This window comes from Colius striatus, chromosome 1 (genome assembly GCF_028858725.1).
Source record: "Colius striatus isolate bColStr4 chromosome 1, bColStr4.1.hap1, whole genome shotgun sequence".
In the NCBI taxonomy this organism is placed as follows: Eukaryota; Metazoa; Chordata; class Aves; order Coliiformes; family Coliidae; genus Colius; species Colius striatus.
The window spans coordinates 129,814,795-129,836,965 of NC_084759.1; the positions used below are offsets into that span (position 1 = coordinate 129,814,795).

Here is a 22,171-nt window from a genome sequence, read left to right on the forward strand (position 1 = left end):
GTTCCATTTCCACTTGTCGGCAGAAGATCTCCCACACAGATCTCCCCTCGCCTCTTCGTTCGCGTCCCCGGCCAGACCCGCCGGTATAGGCACAGGCACGAGGACGGCAGAAGCACGGCTCAGGGGTGCGGCAATGCAGAGCAAAGGGCCTACGCCAATCCTCTCCAATCTCGCCTGCCGCTCCCTTCTCAGGAGCTGTACAGCTCACTGCCGGGATTCACTCCCACCCCAGGCGCAGGCCACCGCTGCCTGTGCGCTGCCATCCCCTCCCAGCACTCCCCTCCCCGTTGACGGCGAGCAGCTGCTACGATTCGCTTTTCCAGGCATCTTGGCCCGGCCCGGCTGCCGTCTTGCCGCGACTTTGTCTGAAGGAGGAGTCTATACGCCACATGCCGTACGCCGCCACCAGGATGGCGCCCGTCAGCCGGGCGCTGCGGGCAGCGGCGGGTAGCTGGGCCGTGCTGTCCTGGTGCTGCGGGACGGCCATGGGTGGCCCTCGCTTCGGGGCCGCGGCTTATTCCTCTGTGCCTGCGGTGAGCAGCAGGGAAAGCCAGACGAAGGAAGGTGAGAGGCGGCCCGGCCCGCTCTGCGGGAGCGCTTGGGCCTCTGTCGACCACGGGCAGGGGGCACGGGCTGCGGGGGGATGCCCTGAGAGCGGGCGGCGAAGGCAGGCCCGGGGCCCTCCTTCCTTCTCGGCTGCAGACGGCTCTGAGAAGGGCATTTGGTTGGCAAATATTTTCTGGAGAGATTTTTTTTACTTTTTTTATTTATTAAGTAAATGTTTATGGTAAAGGTTACGGATTTTGGCAACGTAAATACCATGGATAGTATGAAGAAAGAAGCAGGCAAATTGGTGTATGCTAGACGGAGTTGCAGCTCAGGATTACAGTGGTGCAGTGCATTGCCTGATTTTAGGTATTTGCAACGAGAATTTCATCGTTAAGGGATGTATATTCATGTTCAACGTTTGATGTCCCGGCCTCTTGCTGAGCTGTTCAAACTCTAGAGAAAGGCCACGAAGATGATGAGAGGGCTGCAGCCTCTCTCTCCTGAAGACAGGCTGAGGGAGTTGGGATTGTTCAGCCTGGAAAAAAGAAGGCTCTGGGAAGCCCTTCAGGCTTCTAGTACCTAAAAGAGGGGCAGCAACTGAAAGAGGGGAGGCTTGTATTGGATGTGAGGAAGAAGTTTTTCCATATGTGGGTGGTAAGACACTGAAAGAGGTTGGCCAGAGAGTCTGTGGATGCACCATTCCTGGTGATATTCAAGGCCAGGCTGGATGGGGCTTTGAGCAAACTGGTCTCGTGGAATATGTCTCTGCCCATGACAGGATGAGTTGGAACTAGGTCTTCTTTAATGTTCCTTCCAACCCAAACCATTCCATGATTGATCCTGTTCTGAGTGCAAATGGAAACTATTGGTCTCGGTCGTACCAAGGTTTTTCTGTGCACTGTGCAAGCATTTGTTTTCTGCAGATTCAGAAGCCATGTTGCTGAAAGGCTCTTTAAATGATGTTTGTTGTTGGGGCCTGTGACACAGCAGGAGTAAAAGGAGTCCTAACCTGAAATTGCAGATGTTTTAAACAGAAACAATACGATTGTTATGAACAAAGTGTGTCTGTTTGTGAAAGCAGCACAAAAATAACAGATCAAGGGATGAAAGAACACTGTATTAGCTGTTGAAGAACCCCATATGTAGTCTTCAGTTTAATTTTTTATATTGTAAAAAGAAGAATAGAATTGGATCTGTAAAATAATTACATACGGAAAACAAAAGAACTGTGAACCACCGAAGTTTTTCCAAGGCTTATATGAGGTAGAGTTCTAAGACAAATTAATGGGGCAAAAAGAAACCCACACATTTACTCTGAAATCCCATTCAGTTTTTCTTTTCTAAATATATACTGTGTCACAATGTGGCAACAAGTAGAAAACAAAAAACCAAAAAGGCCATAAGCTCAAACAGGATACTTAAAAATAAATGCCATCAGATTCACCTTCATCTGACTGTTAAAAAGGACACATTGTTTTGCTGTTGGTTTTTGGAGTAGGAGAGTTGAAAGTGATTGCGTTAGAGTTTGAAGATGGGAAGGAAATGGAGACAAGAAAGTTAAAATCTCAGTTTAGATTGAAAATCTGATGATATTTGGTATCTTCATGCATCCCCATGAATCACTTATTGCAGCTCCAACTGAAGTCGATGAACTAAAATGTTGAGCTAAATGGTGGCTCAGGCCTGCTAAAAAAGAAGTAAACTCACTTTCTGTTGCATCTTCTCTGAGGCTATTCAATAAGCCAAATCAACTTAGTAAAATATCAGAAAACACAGGTCCAATGGTTTCTTTCCCATCCCCAGCTCAAGATGAAAAACAGTTTGATGTGCTAACTGCTTGTACAGAAGTTAGATAAGCTTGAGAGCAGCACTGGAGAGGGTGTGAAGATGTGCTATCAGAAGGAAGAGATGGAGTCATGGTATTCTCCTTTTGGTAATATTGAACTCTTAGGTTTAACTATCTTGTACTGCTGGTGGAGAGTGATTTGTGACTAGCAGCCTTGTGGCAAATAGAAAAGGAAGCACAGTTATGAAGGCAAAAGAGAAATTCCACTCATCTCATTTTTCTTTCTTCCTGCATCAAACTGGAAGAAAAGATGCTAGCAAAATGCATTTAGGCATGTAACCACTAAATTATTGTTAATGTGTGTCTAGGATAGACCCTAATGAAATGGCTTCCAAGCTTTTATCTTAAGTTTCCAAAAATATGTGAGCAACCTACACTATGAGTATGTGATATTCCTTTTCTTCCATGGGAGTGTTAGTGTTAGTTTTCTTCCACTGGGAAGTGTTAGTGTATATTGTCTTTGTAAAAGGGAAAAAAAAAACCCCACAAAGCTGTATGATAGTTTGTATTGAAGATGTTTCTTTTTCTTTCAGTTTCAACAAGGAGAAGAGGCCGAATACCACAGTTGGTAAAATCAGTAAGTACTGAAACTCTTACAGTTAACGTGGGTATTTGAAAAGTATTCTAAGCTATATGTCTTAACAGTTTGTACAGGAATCCCTTCTGTAGTCAAAACCTGGTGAAACAATCCACTGTGACTATACCAAGTCCAGCATTTGGCTACTTTAATCTCCCCACCGTTTTCCGTCTGTCTTCTCATAAGGGGAAAAACACTAACAATAACAAGCTAACAGCTTGTTTTGACACCATGGAGTGCAAGTCCCAGTTTCATTTAAAATAAAACCAGATATTTCAGTGTTATTTTCAATATGAGTTTACACGATTCATAGTGGTTGCTTTCTGGCATAGGTGAAGTGTCTGATATTGTGCATAAGTGAAACTCTTCTTGCACACAGAATCTCAAGGACTGGAAGGAATCTGGAAAGATCATATAGTCCAACCGCCTTGCCAGAGCAGGACCACCTAGAATAGGTCACACAGGAACTCGTCCAGGTGGGTTTTGAATGTCTCCAGAGAAGGAGACTCCACAACCCACCTGGGCATCCTGTTCCAGTGCTCCCTCACCCTCACAGTGAAGAAATTCTTACTTATGTTTCTTTGGAACCTCCTATGTTCCAACTTATCCTCATTGCCCCATGTCCTATCATTGGGCATCACTGAGAACAGCCTGGCTCCATTCTACTGACATATTTGTATATATTTGTATATTTCTATCCCCTTATGTATTTGTAAACACTAATGAGGTCACCCCTCATTCTCCTCTTCTCCAAGCTAAAGAGCACCAGCTCCCTCAGCCTTTCATCATAAGGGAGATGCTGTATTTCCTTCATCTTCTTCATGGCCCTGCACTGAATTCTCTCCAGCAGCTCCTTGTCTTTCTTGAATTGAAGGGCCCAGAACTGGACACAATATTCCAGATGTGATCTCACGAGGGCAGAGTAGAGGGGGAGGAGAATCTCTCTCAACCTACTAAATACAACCCTTCTAATACACCCCAGGATACCATTGGCCTTGTTGGCCATGAGCGTACATTGCTGGATCGTGGTCATCCTGCTGTCCACCAAGACCCCCAAGTCCTTTTCCCGTCTACTACTCTCTTAAAAGTTCATTCACCAACCTGTACTGGTACATGGGTGTAAGAAGATGATAAGATCTTATTTCTAAGCATTTCTGAAATAAAATGTGATTGAAGTTTGGGAAAGGCCTGCTACCTAAGCTTTGAGAGGCTATTTTTTAAAAATTCCCTACACGTGAGAACTAACTTTCAATATAAAACTCTTTTGAAATTTCTAGCTGTGGGAATTTATTCCTGAAATAACTTGTGGTGTGTGTTGCTTCTTTGTCTCACAAAACACTGTATCTGACATAAAACTTTCATAATTATCAATTTATTAGCATGTACCACCCAGAACTGAGAAGATGGCTGTTGATCAGGACTGGAGCAGTGTTTATCCCACAGCAGCTGCATTTAAACCTGCCTCTGTGCCTCTCCCAATTCGAATGGGTTACCCAGTGAAGAGAGGAGTACCTCCACCAAAAGAAGGCAACTTAGAACTTATAAAGGTAAGACACATGCTATTGATGTGTGGTAGCTTTTAGAATTATTATCCACTCAGTCTGCTCTGCTTTGATTAGAATATTTGTGTTGGATAATGTTTTCTAGTATTAAATATTTAAGATAATGTGCTATTTCATTTCTAAATTAAATGATTCATTTGTTACTTATGTTTGTGTTTGTTACCAAGTCAGGAGAATTTTTTTAGGATTGTCATGCCTATGGCTGTTTTGTAATGGAATAATTTAAGTCTTCTGCAAACTTAGACTTGAGGAGAGTCGTCTTACCTGAATATTTTAAGTGTATTTTACTACCTTAAAAAATGTTAACAGTGTTACTAGATTTCAGTAATATCCCTTTATTTATGGAAAGACAAAAAGCTATTATTTTGGTAACTCTTAACATATCTGTTTCAGATTCCCAATTTTTTACATCTTACACCTCCAGCAATTAAGAAACACTGTGCAGCTCTTAAAGGTGAGGATGTGGGGCTTTTTTTTTTTATGTTTTTTTTTTCCTTTTACTGTTATTAAAAGATATCTCTCTTGGAGTTTGAAGACAATGCAAAATATGACCCTGTGTGATTAAGTAGATGGTGAGACCTGAGCTATTTCTGAAGTTAGTTATTTGTCAGGCTTTGTCTAGTACTGTATGCTTTCTTGTTTGTGCATTGAGTCATACAGGTGATAGACAGCTGTGTTTTAGGAGGTTTTTAGCACACCATTAAGACTTTAATTTTACCTTTCCGTTAGACTCTGCTTGTACTAGAAAATTGATAGTTTAATGTCTTCAGGAAGATGAGTTATGAATGTGATTCAGTTCTCAGATGATTACCTGTGATTAAAACAGGGTTCAAATAATAGCCATTCCAGCATGCATTTAAAACAAATGAAAAAAAAGTGTTTAATCAACCCACCTAGAGGGTAAGATCTGATGGAGAGATACAGGATTTAGTGAGGACCATCTCTGCCAGTCAGATAGCCAATGAGGAGTATGTAATGAGGTGCTTAGTACAAAGGGAAGTGGAGCTAAAAGGAGAAAGAGAGGGGATAAAATCATGGCTGGGAAAACCCCTTAAGATCATTGAATCCAACTGTAAAACTAACGCTGCCAAATCTACAACTAAACTATGTCCATAAGCACTACATCTACTTGTCTTTTAGCTGCAGGGATGGTGACTCCACCACTTCCTGGGCAGCTTGTTCCAATACTTGAGAACATTTTCGGTGAAGAAATTTCCTGTCATCCTACCACTTGGAAACAGAGATCAACACCCACTTAGTTTCAGCCTCCTTTCAGGTAGTTGCCAAGCAACTTATCATCCCTGCCTGTACCTCAATCATATGTTGAGGAAGAGCTGACTTGTACTCAAAAGAGCAGCTCAGATGCAGAGCTAGTTAAGAATTTGAGAGCTGGGATCAGGGAAGAAGCTGAAAACAATGTCTTGATGGGCATCTACCACCACACTGCCTTGTTGAAAAGAGGAAGTAGATGAACAGATAAAAAAAGCCTCATGACTGCAACCTTTGGTTTTTGTGGGGCACTGCAGCCATCCCAATAGCTGCTGGAGTGATGACAGGATGAGATTGAAGCAATCTAGGAGATTTCTAGAGTGTGTTGCAGATAACTTTTGATGCAGATGCTGGACAACCTGTCTGTGGGAAGGTGCTGTGTTGTGTGTACTACTTGCAAGTGTGGAAGAACTGTTTGGAGATGTCAAGTTTGCTGACTGCATTGGTTGTGAAAAGATCATGTAACTTAAGATCTTGAGAGAAGTGAGGAGGGAAAGTGGTGTATTGAAGGCAATGTCTTGATGCAGACAGTTGCTGTGTTGACCAGGTGGCATGCTCTGTTGGATTTGTTGTTCAGAATAAGGAAGAACTAGTCAAGTACTTGAGCATTGGGGTGTTCTTGGTGGTCATGAAACTGTGGTGTTTAAAATTCTAAGAGAAGTGAGCAAGACAGACAGTGGAACTCTGCAGCCTGGGTTTCAGGTGAGTGATTTTGATTTATTCAAGAATCCCCAGGGCAGATCTTACAGTGAGACTGCATATGGACTACTGTATCCTTGTTTTGGGAAACATAGTACAAAGACAGACGTTGAAATACTGGAGCAAGTCTAGCAGAGACCCAGCTGTTGTCTGTATGAGCATGGTTTCTATAAACAGTGCTTTTAAAAAGATATGTTGCAATAAATTTTAAAAACCTTAAATCGACAAATACTAATTTGTGTGTTTTCTCTTTATGATACAGATTTCTGCACTGAATGGCCAAGTGCTTTGGACAGTGATGAGAAATGTGAAAAGCATTTCCCTATTGAAATTGAAACAGTAGATTATATTTCTTCAGGGACATCTATTCGTAATCCCAAAGCAAGAGTTGTGACTTTAAGAGTAAGTAGCATTTTTGGTAAACAGTCTTTTTTTTTTTCAGAAGTCCAAATGCTTGACTTTCTTTTAAAGCATATGCAAGTATGATATGTTGTAAGGAAATGAGGGAAAATGAAAAACATTAAAATAGCAGGTGGTGAGCATGTGTGAATTTCTTGCTTTCTAAATCATGTAAAACCTTACTAGATGTAAATGTCTTCTGTTAAATGTGGCTGTTGAGACACAAGATGTTGAACTGGGGGCTGGCTATGCTGCAGTGGAGAGGATAATTCAAAATGATAAACAAATATGTCTGTATTATTCTGTCGAAATCAGTCCCTTAATGTTAACTGGCCTTGATACTTGTAAGGCATTACATGGATGCATATCATGCTTGTGTATTAAAAAGAGGGGAGTTTGGAGTGGGAGACTAAAATTGAACAATTATCCTTATGCTTTTTCACTTACTGGTTTTCTGATCCCAGATTTCATTAATAACTTCTTTCTCTGATTAGTCCTATAACAATAAAGTCTGCCTAGGGCAGGGGAAGAGAACAATTTAAAGGTGAAAGCAGATGGCACTGGGTCACATGGTGCTGAGAGCATTTACTGTGTGCTGTGCTAAACACTGTGATAAACTCTGGTGGATCTTCATGATATTTCCTTTTTTAAATACTGTTTACATTTAAACCTTTTAATCTTCATTAAAAAGATGTTTTCTATCAGATATCATGTTGGAGATGGTATTTTTTCATCTCTTGTAACCTAATGCCAGTATTTCTTGTCATTAAAAGTAGAATTGTCCATATTGTGCCAGACAGCATAGTACCACAGGATGTAAAGTGAGGCTTTTTTTAAAAAATCAGCTGCTGTTCTCTGTGGACCTCTAACTTTTCTAAAGCTCCACATAATACAGTCTTCAGCATTCCAGCAGACTGTATTTCATGGCTATTTTCCCTCGTCATCCTTCTCTCTTCAAGTCTAGGGGAGGGAATAAAGTAGATTTAGACATTCCAGCTCTCTTATTGCTATCCTATTTTGAAGCAAGTAGCCATATAAATATTTTTCGTTTCTTTAAAATTATTTTGGATTAGTAATAACAACATATTTTTGTGATCCTCTAGTATATGCAACAGACCAGATAGCTTTTTTGTTTTTGTAGGAAAAACAAGTCTCAGCAATACTCACTTAATGGAAACTTGTATCTTTCAAAAACTTTATGTCTTTAGACTGTTAAAAGTTCACAGCTGCAATATTTGCTCTCGTGGAAACAGATATCTAAAACCAGCCAGCTTTACTGTTCATACTTATTGTGTATACAAGCCAGCTTCAGCCTAATTCTTTGAGTTTTTAAAAAATAAATAGTAGTTATTTGTTGTATACGTTTTTGAGTTTTCTGGTATTGGAACAGAAGACAAGCCATTCACACTGTTTGATCAATTATGTGAGATCAGACATTTCTGTTATATTGTTATCTTTGTGCATTTTTGCAAACTTCATCAATCTACCGTTTATTATTTTGAGAATTCTGATTTGATGTTTCTTGAATTTGCCTTTCCTCCTCTTTTGTACGCTTGTAATAAATATCTTTGATACATCTTAGTATTAACCTTGCCAATCTGTATTTGGAAAAATAAGAAAAATATTTATTTTTCCATATGAGGTACACATGAATATGAAATACAATTACAAAGTAAACTGACATATCTTATTTCCCTTGAAAAAAAAAAAAAAAAGTAACAGAAAAACTCTCCCCCAGCTCATCTGGTATTTGGATGAAAAGAAATTTATATTATATTTTCCTTATGTTAAGACTTCTGGTATGATACAGTCAGATGAAATTCTGCAGATTCATACCAGATAGCTAAGCCTTTGGTTCTTGATAAAAGTTGTGCCTATCTCAGGATATTTTCAGGGTGCAGAGATTGGGTATATCCAAGTAATTAAAGTTGTTTTCTCTTGTACTTGAAGGTTAAACTTTCTAACCTGAATTTGGATGATCATGCAAAGAAGAAGCTCATTAAACTTGTAGGGGAGCGCTACTGTAAGGATACAGATATGCTCACAATTACAACAGACAGGTACGGTTATAAGAAGGAAAAAAAAAAGCCTTCCAGTAGTACCAATTGTCATCTTGGTAAATTCTTGCATTTTTAATGCTAAAGTGTGATGTAAACATACCAGTGCTACTGTTATTAATTGTTAAAATTAATAACAATTTTAATGGCCTAATCACATTAGATCAATCTTAAATCTTGTTAGTTATTGAAGCTGTGTATTTAGAAGTCTGAATGTTATTTTAGAGTAGTTGTCACATTTCCCAACAGAACCAATGGGTTCTATGAGTTTCAGATGAGAAAAATTACACTGGTGACTAGACATTTCCCAATGTTTTGATTTTCTTGATATCAGCAACTCACTGTAGTTATTTACAGTTATGTTCAGAAGGCTGCATTGGAGAAATGTGGTTTTGTGTTGAATTCTGGAGCTTTTAAGAGACTACATATGTATTCCTGAATTTTTAATACACTTTAATTCAAGGCTGCTTTCAGTGGTAGGGAAAACATTATTTGTAGTCTTTTCTGTTTCCATGTTTTTATTAGAATTCTTTTTGCCCTCTTAAATTTCCTGTCTTTCTGTATGATGTACTCTTTCATGCTACAAAAATAAATACAAAATGGATAAAATTGTGTATCGCTTTTTCGACTAGACTTGGAACTTTGGGTAGTTTACTGGGACCACTTATGCTACCAACAGTTTCATTTCCCTAACAAGACTTAGCTTGTGGCTAAAACATTAGGATAGCTGAAAGGAAGTTACCCTCCAGAGTATCTGTGACTGGTTTTATGCTGTGTTCCAGAAGAAAGTTTTAATGTGCGTGTTGATATTTCACTTTATTTTTAGTAAATTCTAAGGCCCAAGCTCTTAACGTGGTATCCATTTCTTTAATACAGGATTTTCCTGGCTGATATTTACATTAGTTTTAAACAGAGGCTCTTTCAGTATTAAAGAAATAAGAGTCAAAAGCTCAAATCTTTTTTTAAAGTTTATTTGCTAGGATAGTCAGTGTCCATATGACTGGATATCAGATGAGTGATTTTTAGAGTGTCTCAGAATTTTGCACAATTCAATTTGTTATGTATCAAAAAGGAAGCTGAAGGGCCCTGCAGGAAGAGGTAACTATAAGAAAGAGACCAGAGGTTATTGTTGATAACATGAGGAAGAGATTCATGTCATCAAATTCTTAGCAGAAGGTTTTGGTGACTAGTTTTGAGGAATACAGTAGTTTTACAGGACCATCCCAATATTTTTTTCTTGTGATCCTGTTTTGACTTACAGCTGTATTGACTCAAGCTTTTCTTTTTAAATCTTTGGCTAGATCTCATGTTCTGAACTGTATTTCATGGCTATTTTCCCTCGTCATCCTTCTCTCTTCAAGTCTAGGGGAGGGAATAAAGTAGATTTTAAGTGAGTTCAGACTTACTACATGTTGGATTCCACTTTGGCATAGAGGGTAAAGAAGTTTTTAGTTTTTCCTGAAAATCTGTAAATTCTTTCATTTTGTAGATTTTCCTACTGACTTGTAGATGCTTGTTCTTCCTGTTGTTATTGCTTGTTGTTACGACTCATGCCTTCATGATGTTATTCTTGATGATGTGTAGTTCAGAAATGTGAATGAGTCAAGCACACATTGCCCTAGGATTCTCTATGGTAGAAGTTGGAGATTTTTATGGCAAATTTGACATTTTGTTCCAAAGCATATTGCAGTGATTGGATTTCAAAAAGACTGCCTTTGTTTGTTCAGGTGTCCATTAAGAAGACAGAACTATGATTATGGCATACACCTCCTTACAGTTTTGTACCATGAATCTTGGGTAAGCAGTCGTGAGTAACTCGGGCTCTTTAATGCATTGCATGCTCTCTAATGTGATGCCTCGTAACATATAAAAAGCGTATAAAAACTTATTAAAAGTTCAGTGACTGTGCATAACTTAAAATAAAACATCTTAGATTCTTTTCCTCTTCCAGCTCACTTTTCCACAAGTTCAACCAAGATTAGTTGCTTATGTTTGAATCTTCATTCCCCAGTCAACTTAGAGTGCATTTCTTTAACTTCACAGTGCTATTGTGTTGCTTGTATACATAGTTTGCCCTTTTTTAGAAGTTCCCTAGTTTTTGACCTTAATAAGAAATTGTTTCCCAGTACTTTGTTTCTAACAACAACAAGCCTAAAACTGACCCACAGTCTAGCAGAAAATACCTTTATTCTCAGGATTCTTAAGTGACCCTAAGTTTGGCAGTACTCTGGGCTGCCTGTGCCCAACACTCAGCTACAAGTTGAGTGCATTCAGAGAAATAGAACACACTGTAATTATCAGCTATATCTATGCATTTTTAACAGTGACCATGTTTAAAGACAAAAATAAGTCTCCAGAAAAAAGCAGAGGGATTTGTTACAGGCTTTAAAGCTATGAAAGCTGTGAAGACTAGCATACAGCACTGTATCTATGTTTTGACTGAGTTTAAACTTGTCTGTCCTTTCTTTCTCCTGGGCTGTGGTAAACAATGGCTATAATTTGAAAGTATTCTTCTTCTTAAATGCTTTCTTGCAAATCTTACCTGAAGCTGGAAGAATTGAGGACTTAAGATGCTTTTCTGAGCTCCCTTTTGCTCAGAAAAGGGTCATCTACCTTCTGTCAGTTTTAAGATTTCATTTCAGTTAGTGTCCTGAAAAATATATAAAATTATTATATCTCTCTAAATAATTACTTCTATCAAAGCAAGTGGAATGTAAACTTTTCTATAACCATTCAGGATAGGGCATATTTGGAATTTTTCCCAGTAGTTTATTTTGTTAAATGATTTTATGTGTGAAATATCCATTGTAAATGTATTAAAGATATTACTCCAATTCATTGATAATTTACTATAATTCTTAAGTAGTCCTCTAAATACAATGAGATATCTTTAGACCACCGATCTTTCTTTTACAGTGAATTCTTCAGACTTCCCTCTGTATTTTTGAGGTTAATCACGTTGACTCTAAGTACTGCCTCAACAATTTTATAGCTATTTTTTACAGAAAACAAGTTAACAATCTGAAACAAAGCCCATAGTTGTGATTAGGATAACTTAAACCTTGCTTAAATATTGTATGTTGTTATTCACAGTTTGAGACAGACAGTGAAAGCTTTCATCAGTGTATTTCTGTAGATGTACTCTTTCAAACAAGTTGTAGCTGATTAGCTACCAAAATTCACACTTACAGGTTTCAGTTGTTCTATAGTATTTAAATGTAATCTATATTTAGCATTTTTATGGATTTCTGTGTTCTTAATTTTGATCATTACAGTGATGATATAAAAAAACATAATAAGGAGGATGAGCTATATTTACCTTTCACTGGAAGTTGCCTTGAAGGATACGTTTTGTATTTGTAGAGTGCATCAGATTAAATCCATCTTATGTTAATGTCTTCAAACATATATTTACACTAGGTTTCAAGTGTTCTATACATGTGGATATTTTCCTCCCCAACCGAATTACATTGCATTGCGAGTGTTAAATTAATGACAGATCAGTTTCCAGTATTAAGCAATGATCAGGGAGCTAGACACTGAATTCCAGACGAACGCTACATCTCTCCTTTGCTCTGGCGTTACTTTGTGATGAAAGACAGGGCCATTTGATATTGCAACGTGAGTGTTCAGTTTGTATTGAATATGCACAAGTCTCTTGGCCTTTTATTACCTTTCAGATTCCATGTTAATATTTGATGAGTTCATCAATCAATTGTAATTGTCTTTGATTTCTATGAAAAATTAATGTTGTTCTAAGACATGGTGGGGTTTTCTTTGTATGACATGTTTTGTTTTGTGATGAGAGTGGTTGTTTTTTTCCATGACCAATGGTAATGCCTTTTAATAACTTGCTGAAAGATAGTTTGGATGCATTTTGTAAATGATAAGCAAACAATGCAAGGTTTATTTTGGTTTGTATGAACTTCAGTATTGGAGTGGGATGGACAGGGGCTGACTTTCCATATAGACAGTAACATCAGCCCTGTTTGCAGAACTATCTAGAAGGTTTTATGACTTTCCCAGCAGAGTAACGACCCACAGTGTTTTCATGTGAGTGATGGAATTCAATAAAAAGATGAGGGCAGCTTTCTCTTTTTGCTAAGTGAAGGGAAAGCTGTCTGCGTGTAAATTTTGCCCTCAATTCAGAAAACTTTGCCTCTTTCTAAACATGGCATAACTATATTTTATGTTAATAAATGGATTACTGAATTTTGTGAACTATCAAGCATGTGAATATATAAAAGAGAAATTGTATGCAGGTGTATGTCAGGAAATGTAATTTTCAAATGTAATTGTATTTTAATTGCCAGTAATGCATATTTTTTTTATTACAGTTATGAACTAGAACATCTAAGTAGTTTAGGAATATGAAACCTCTTTAAGAGAATGGCAGTTTTTTGTGGTTTTGTTGGGTATGTAGTCAACTATGTGCTCTGAAGCTCTGTTGTGTAGAGAGATGCATTTCCAGCAAAAAGTTATTTTTAGAATAAGTAATGAGTATCAAGAGTTCTGTCTCATCTGTCTCTTTATATGCATGCTTAGAAGACAAAATATATCACTATTGTCAGTATTACAAATTTTCTTGTATGCTTTTCCAGTTCCGACTTAATAAAAACCCAGGGCATGTGCGCCTCACTATATCTATGTCTATTGCCATTATAGACAGGCAAATTATAGGGCTCAGGTGGAATCAGTTTGGAAGAGTCTTTATTGTAATGGAGTTACAGTTGAAATATGCAACAAGTGCGTGCAGACAAAATGGAAAGATGAGGAATTACCAACAACTTGTACAGTATTGCTTTGCCTCAAGGCTCTGAATGTATTAGCAAGAATGGAAATTTTGACCATGCAAAATTCTGCAAAAGCTGAGGGCACTCAGAACCTTTCAGGATTATGTTCGAATTTACCAAAAGACAGTGTGATATTACCAGTTGATATTTGATCAGTATTTAAACAACTAAACCCTCCCTATTTTGAAGAAGGAAACATGATGATTTTCTTTCATCCTGTAGAATTCATTCCCATAGCAGATAATGCTACCTTTGCTTTTGGCAAGTCTCTAGTGCTTGCTATTTTCTGTCAGGGAAAAAAAAAATCTTGCTGTTTGTTTTAATAGAGGAAGACAAGAAAGAGATGAGGAAAAACATTCATTCATCTATGTTATCATAGGTTGAAATGAGATACACTGTAAAGCAGAATAATTGTGGGAAGCTGTTCAAAATATTGGCAGGATATTGGTGGATTGATAGTAGTTGCTTAGTAAGACAGTGTGCCATTTCTTGAGATGGATTTCAACACTGGGAGCAGTATTAATTAAGGGTCTTCATATTGTATTCTTGGTTCAACTTGTTTGAGTTACAGGTTGGCTAATGAGGCTGCCAAAACCTAATGGGGACCTCAGTTTAGTTGTAGTCATTACTTGAAGTTACATAAGAAGCAAGAAGATTACCTTAAGATCCCAGACTAATGTATTTGACATCTTATTTTGGGTAAATGCAGATAGATATCAGGCCCCTGAGTTCAGTTACCTTTAAAACATTCAGATTTTAAAGCTTAAGAATGTTCATTTACTTCTTATTTTAAAATACTTGGAGATCTTTTGCTTCCAGTTTGGTTAACAACGTGAAACCTATTAAATATTTATGATTTATTAGCTTTTAGAAGGTGTTCCATAGGTATCTGACTTGCATCATCTATCTGGTAAGAATTAAACTACCTTCTTTGGAATTTTTTTGTGATTCCTGTTGAATTGTCACCCAGGATTGTTCTTGGATTGAATTAATCAACGAAAGGGTGAAATAAATTAAGTAGATTGATAAACAACTCCCTAATTAGTTGTATTTCTGCTGTTTAAATAGCAGAATAGCGCTTCTTGAATTCTCTAACACTTCTCTAAACCTATGTTTTTACAGTAGTGTTTTTAAAAGAGTGAGATTTTGCTGCCCTCAAGTGGTTAAAAGTATCATAAACTGATTTCTTCACGCTCAGATTAACAGTTTATTTTCCAATAACAAAAAATATTCGTTGTCATTATGAAGAAAAAGACAGGGTTAGGAGAAAATAACTTACAGTTGTTTTAAGCCAATCCAGACTACCAGATGTGCAGAAGCTTTTTGTGCTCCAATTCCACATGACTTTCAATATAAACAAATGCAAGATGATGGAAAATAGAAGATATCATTCTATATTACACAACTGTGGAGAGATTAGTAGATGTGGAAACATTAGTAGAAAGTTGCCCTTGTGTTTTCTATTTTCCAGTGTATTTTGTAAAAGTAAAAGGTCTAATCTGACACACCAAGAATAACAGAAGAATGCTGTGCACACTTTTGAACTGTCTTGTGCTTTTTCTAGTAGTGTACTTAGAGTAGTCTGACAAAAAAACATTCAAGAGTTAAAAAGAACAATAAGGAAGAAGAATATAAAAGTAGGGATAAGTGGAATGTGGCTATTGAGTATGTACAGTAATAGCCAAAGGATGCATCTCTTTCCATTGTGCTTGAATACTTCAAATGAAAGCACAGGGAAGTTGAAGCAGAAAGATGAGGGAAGGAAAAAACCCAAAGAATGGACAAGACAGAGTGATGCTAGAGGCTTAACTAAAATTTTATCTATTAAAATACTCCTAAAGCTCTGTAGTTTGAATAAATTTGAGGAAAGTGTCCATCATTACTTTTACATTCCTTTTTAAGTGGAGCATTCAGCTGCAAGACACTGGTGGGGTGGAGAGTCTGTGTATGCATGCAACTGAATGATTATTTTTACATAACCATTGGTGATAATCCTAAAATCCACTGCAGAGCTTTCCTAAAGACTTCAGTTGGCACTTAAATTGTATTGTCTTTATCTCATCTACAGTTGTTTTAAACCATTACAGGAAAGCATAATTTTTGTTATTTGAGGTTGTGCCAGTAGAACTTAGTAACAGTAGAATTTTGCAGTTTTCGTAGTAGACCCGAAATATATGAAAAGATATCTCTGACTATTTAGATTTCAAAAGTGTACTTTAACTTCATGTTCTGAACACTCAGGATGTTATGACATGGGTTAAAGGATTAAAATGAGAGAGAGGCAGTCTTAACTCCTGCTTGAAACTCTTTCCCTTGGCATAAGAAAGATTCGCTCAACTGAATATGTGGGCTGTAGCCTAGTGATTTGAGCATGTAGCTGGGAGATGCAGATTTAGAGTTCTGGGCACCATTTAGTAATAAATGAAAATTGCTTAGTATAGATCTCCTGACTTTGAAATCTTAAAATAATGATGTGTGATATAATTGTACCCTTCCTAGAATACTGTAATTTCTCAGTGTGTCATTATATATGGTTTAAGTAACACAAACTGAGACTGGAGTAATGATGGTCTCTGAATGTTGTAATATGTGCTTTGTTTTGAAGTATGTGTTATATTTCATTGTGCCCTCACTAGTGCTCAGAATCTAAGAACTTGAGTCTTCATCATTCGAGTCAGAAAAGATAAAGCTAATTGGCATAGGAGATGTTAAATTTAATAAACTTTTTCTGAAGATCTGAATTCAACGTTTAAAATCAAAGGAAAGAGTTCTATTGACAGTAAATGTGTACTGTAGTGAAAGAAGGTTAAACTTCTTTTATACCTCTTACTTGGAACCACAGAGGATGAACATTCAAGCAAAAGGTTGAATTAAAAAACCCCGGTACTATTTCAGACTAGAGTAGACTTTTTGCAATACTTTGCATTTAAGCCCCATGTTTCTATTTGCAAAGGAACAAGACTCCTTTTTATGACATAAATAAAATTTTTACAGCTGTTTAATTCCAGTCTAAATTTTCGAGTGAAGTGAAGCCTTATGAGGCTTAGTTACCGATCAGCATTCAGAAAGCAGAATTAGCGAAATACTTTACCAACGACCCTGGATTTTCCAGGAAATAATATATGCAGCCACTTCAGCCTAGAGAAATTAGGTGTTATCCTCATTTTTGAAAGAGACGATCTAGATGATGGTAACTGCTGAGGACTTGTTAGTGACAGAACCAGAGATTAAACCTGTGAGTATCATTAAGTATGAGAGCATCTCTTATATCCAGTATTAACATTTTTGAGGCAAATTTCTGTTCTTTGCTTGTTCTCCTTTTCTATTTTACGTTTGTACCTTGTTGGCATGTTTAGTCCTCACGGTCTTTCCTCTTATTTTCCTTGACCCTTTAGAGGTCTTATCTGCACTTTACCATTGCCATGTCCTAGAAAGTAATGGTGTGCTCATTCAGAAGAATATATTTTAACCTGTCCTGTTCATCAAGCAAATGATTCTTCTTTTTTTAGATCCAGTCTCATTGGATACAAATGTTTTGCCTCTTTACAAATTTATGTTGGTATTTCTTTTTAAGTTGGTAACAAAATAATACAGTTCAAAGGTGTAATATATCCAAAGAGACAAGTATGTGATTGTTTTGGTAAGTCCTCTTTGGATTGAGGATACTCAATAATATGGAAAACAGCATAGCTGTCATTTATTACCTGAAAATCTGTGATTACTGTATCATACAAAGTATCTTTTATTTCAGTGCAGTACTAAGAAATAGGCGTATTTGTTCCAGGATATCCAGAGGTTGAAATTTGACTTGTAACTAAAGACCTTTTCTTTTCCTCAAAAAAGACTCTCACTAAAATACTTGATCTTTGCTTTAACAGCATTAAATCTTTAACTTTTCAAACCATTGCCAAGAAAATTGACTAATGTGAGTTATATTTTTAATTGCCTTAAAGATTTCTCTCTGCTACTTCACAAGTTTTAGTTAAGATGTTTTCTCCAAAAGAGATACCAGAGAACTGACAATTCTAATCCTCCTCTATATGACTGTGGCAGCAAAATTATGAAATTTACAGAAAAAAACCAGGAAAAATTATGGTGAAATGTCTACTCAAGTGAACAAAAATGCTTTCTTTTGTACTTACAGTAACGATGTAAGTTGAAGTTTTTATTAATTACTTTTATTTAAAAAGCAATTTCATTGGCCAAAGTGTTAAGATTTGCCCAGAAATAAATCCTTATTCTGTTTATGGCATTAAAAAATCACCACTTCTCTGTTTTTGCATTAGGAAGTGTTTAAAAAAAGTTAATAAAGTCATTCTTCTGTGCCTCTCATAATAGGATTTGGTCCCTTGGCTTTTCCTGAAAAGTTCTTTTCTGGTGAGGTTTTTTTTCAGTTATTGCTGAAAGTTCTGGTAGGGCAAACAGCTGAAATTACCAGCTGAATGCATCTTCAGCCAAAACTGAGGTCTTACATGTGATAGAATTAGGCAATCATTTCTCGTTAATTCATTGAAGATATATGCATTCTTGATTTTTACCTCATTCACTAAGTGGGGATTCTAGGAAAGTGTTACACAATGCCACACTTGTTTTTCAGTTTTCAGGGTTTTTTTCTTGTTTATGAGACTTATTGCAGTGTTACTAACACTTACATTTTCAGGAGACAAAAATAATCAACTAACTAACAAAATCTTGACTGATGAAAATCTTACTTTTGAAACTTCTTTCATTGTCTCATTAATTTTCTTCATAACATTTTAAAGTGAGACAACAACACTTGTAACATTACCACTATTCAGTATTCCTGGGTGCTTGTCAACCTAGAGTACTTTTTCAAATGAAAGTATAATTCCAGATTCACTTTTTCTCTTGCAATAAATCTGGTTGGAAAGGTATTTAAGTTTCACTCGGTGCAGTCAGTTTGCAAAAATCTGGTTTCTGTTCAGCTTCCTGTTTGTGATGTATGTCTGGACCTGTGTACAGTAGGATAACTTTTCATTTCAAGGCATGGCCACCAACATTGCAGCAACAGATTCTGGCTTCTTGTGGCAAGGCTGAGGAATGGATTTTGAAATCTCCCCCCACTGTCAAATCCCTTCGTGCCTCACTTTCCCACACAGAAATCAGATTTTGTTTTAAAATCTATTTCAACAGACCATTCTGCTGGGAAGTATTCCAAGAAAGAAATACTTAACAGTTTCTTTGGCCTCCTTGAAAATCTTGCTCTGTATTGCTGAAAAGAGATAAGGCAATCATACTCGTATCAGTTTGCAACTCCAAAACCCTGTAAGTTAATGTGTGCAGAGAAGGATTTTCCTGGAGAGATACGTGTGATAATTGTCATTAGTTCTTCTTGTCCCTGCTGTAACTTAAAGCTTTTTAAAAACCTCACAATGATCTTTTCTTTGAACTTCAAACATGAGTTGGTCTAGGGAGTGACCAGGGGCAGTATCTGTATTCCCTTACTCTTGAGAAACCCTAGACCTGTGAGAGAAGCTTTTGCTTTAAAATCCTTTTCGAGTTTGGGAAAAAATGTCTTGGATAGCCATTATGCAGGTAAACAAGGAATATGTAAAACAGGATGTTGTTAATTTAAAACTATGTAAATCTCCACATTGAATTGCTGTATTTTTCAAAAGTACAAGGAATACTTTACTATACCCACTTGTTCTGCTGCTGTTTTACCAGTACAGGCTACAGTTTGTCTTTTTTTTTTTCTTCTCTCTAGAAATTGAATGAAGTTCTGTGTTGTATTGTGTCCAGGTTTTAATCTCAGTCATATGAGCCTTGTAGCAGTGTTGATTACTGTTTCTGACTAAACATTTGGACTTGGAGACTTAAAAGACAAGAGATCCCATTTTCAAGTATTTTTAGATTCAGATGGACAGACACAAGCACTTGAGATTGTAGGGAAAAATGGTCTTGGTTCTCAAAGGTTCTTTAAATATGGTGGTTTGACTGCAGCAACTTGGTTAACTAGTGGACAGAATACTTTAAAATAAACAAATGAAAACCCAAAAACACCTACCTCCTTACAAAAAAAACCTCAACAAAACTCCTAAACAAAAAACCCTCCAATGATTGCCAGGTTTATTTGGATTCTGTGTAGCATAGCTAGTACTCAAGAACCCTTTCTGGCAAGCGATTTTAAAAACAACTCCCAAAAAAAAGCAAACAAAAAACCCCAAACCCAAAAGCATACAATGTAAATGCTTTAACATAGTGTTTCTTTGAACTTAATCCCAGAGAAATATAAGTTTCACTCTCCACAACTCTCTGAAAAGGAGTTGTAATGAGGTGGAGGTTGATCTCTTCTCTCCAGCAATGAACGATAGAACACGAGGAGATGAATTTAAGTTGTGCCTGGGTAGGTTTACATTGGGCGTTACGAAAAACTTTTTCATCAAGAGGGTTGTTAAGCATTAGAACAGGCTGCCCAGGGAGATGGTGGAGTTACCATCCCTAGAGATATTTAAAAGATGCATAGATGAGGTGCTGAAGGATATGGTTTAGTTTAGTGTATTGCCTGGCAGTGTGAGTTGACTGGTTGGACCTGATGATCTTAAAGGTCTTTTCTAACAATAACGATTCTGTGATTTCTACAATTGTAAGAAAAGCATGACCACCAAAAATACTTCAGGTTGTGATTCTTATGTAGTTGAAATAATGTAAGGGTACTATGTACTGTTTTCATCAAATAATTACTAAATAATGATACCATCTAAATATATAAAAACACAAATCTATCTATAAAGCATAAATATTAACCACAGTACAATAAAAATTGAATGTACAAAAATCATACATTTTAACATTTGAAATAATCTTTAAACAATCTGTGAAGCTAAAGGAAGGCCTTAATTGGAGAAATATTTATAGACAAAATTTTATAAAGAACAACCACACAAACAAGTATTTATAGATGCTGGGATGATATCTTCTGTCTGTGTTTAACTTCTGATCTTGCAACATATTAGGTAAAAATTAGCACCTTGTGGGCAGAAATTCTTTGGAAGAGCAATTTGTTTTGCTGGAACAAGAAATTGATTCATTGATGGTGCTTTTTTGTAAGGAGTCAGAATTAAAACGTTTCCTAAATACTTCAGGATTGCTGTCTCTCATCACAGGTTAATTGGTGTAAGCTTAACATCTTCTGGCCAATGTAAATATACCAAAATCGTATTCTAGGGATAAAATAGCTCCGTGACTACTTCCAAAGCTTGAGCATCTGACTTATTTAAAATTATTAGTTTTACAAGGCTCTTCTGTTGTTCGTGAAATATAGTCCATAAACCTTTCTTCCTCTTCTGACTAGTATAGTTATATCTGTCAAATACATGAAGTACTTGATAAGTGGGAGGAAACAATCTCATTCTACACAGAAAACATACAGCATACAGGCACCTTTTTAACTCTTGAGTTTTGAGTTACAAGCCTTGTGCTTTAATGAGGGGAAGTATCTTCCACAACAAATGTCATTTTTAAAGTGAATTGGTATGAGAGATTAGTTACTTCAAATTATCGTTGTTTTGTTTCAGTCTTGAGTAGTTACAACTATGTATATTTTCTTTCAGAAAACTGAGATGTGGGAGAGTGAGAAGTCTGAGGAAGACATGGAAGAGTATATCTGGGAAAATAGCCGCTCTCAGAATAATGCTTTGGATACACTACTTCAAATAAAAGCCTCAGAGAATGACAGTAATGTAACTAAGGAAGATCTTCTTGCATCAGAAGTGGTTAAGAATTACAGAAGCTCTGTAATTGCACTTAAAAATGAAGGTGAAACAGAAAAGAATATGTCTCAGTATAAGGAATCTGTGAAGAAACTATTGAATATACAAGCATTGCCATGAGAGGATACTCTGCAGGTACATGTGATTATTACGGAAATATTAAACTACTATGTTCATAATTTCTGTATGATATGGACGCATAATTATTTGGAACTTAAAAGTTATTAAAGTTGATAATGAGTTAACTTCAATAGTAATCAGATTTTTCTTTACCACTGGATTTTCTTTTAAACACAATTTTTGTGTCTGTGAATCTTGTTCTTTGAATAAAGTATGTTTTGAGTTATATTGGTGACTTGACCATTCTGTTCTGTGCTTTCTTAGTTTGGGAGATCCTGGTTCAATCCTCTGTTTAATCCTGTTCTGAGTTTTCTCACAATTGCTTTTGCATATAACTTACAGCAACACTGTCAAAGCCAATGGAATTACTTAATCTCCCAGTTCCATTAATTAGACATCTGAAAGTTAAGAGCTGTAAACTTCCCAAATGCTTTGAAACGTAAATAATAGTTTTCTCTATCTACACTCCCTGTCTGTAAAATAAAAAGAATATTTCTTAGCTTTTGGAGAGGTGTTGAAGCACGCTGAACAGTGTGAAGTTATCTCTGTTGTAATGAGGACAGTTAC

At 36.7% G+C, this 22,171-nt stretch overlaps 1 protein-coding gene across 2 annotated transcripts; it reads left to right on the forward strand.

Moving 5' to 3' along the window:
- The first annotated feature begins 397 nt into the window (after positions 1-397).
- MRPS35 (mitochondrial ribosomal protein S35) lies at positions 398-21,758 on the forward strand. 2 transcript variants are annotated; one of them, XM_061988800.1, is made up of 8 exons: positions 398-564; positions 2,929-2,972; positions 4,352-4,519; positions 4,928-4,988; positions 6,765-6,904; positions 8,852-8,961; positions 10,686-10,755; positions 21,326-21,758. In XM_061988800.1, the coding sequence occupies exons 1-8, from the start codon at positions 411-413 to the stop codon at positions 21,602-21,604; spliced, it is 1,026 nt and encodes a 341-aa protein (XP_061844784.1). In that variant the 5' UTR covers positions 398-410; the 3' UTR covers positions 21,605-21,758. The 2 variants fall into 2 exon arrangements, with proteins under 2 accessions (XP_061844784.1, XP_061844785.1); XM_061988801.1 differs by lacking the exons at positions 8,852-8,961; positions 10,686-10,755.
- Positions 21,759-22,171: the final 413 nt, after the last annotated feature.

Bases quoted from the DNA above. Each gene is read 5' to 3' on its own strand.
- MRPS35 (XM_061988800.1), top strand. From the start codon at position 411: ATGGCGCCCGTCAGCCGGGCGCTGCGGGCAGCGGCGGGTAGCTGGGCC. The intron at 565-2,928 runs GTGAGAGGCGGC...TTTTTCTTTCAG, and splicing joins GGAAAGCCAGACGAAGGAAG to TTTCAACAAGGAGAAGAGGC. The intron at 4,520-4,927 runs GTAAGACACATG...TATCTGTTTCAG, and splicing joins GCAACTTAGAACTTATAAAG to ATTCCCAATTTTTTACATCT.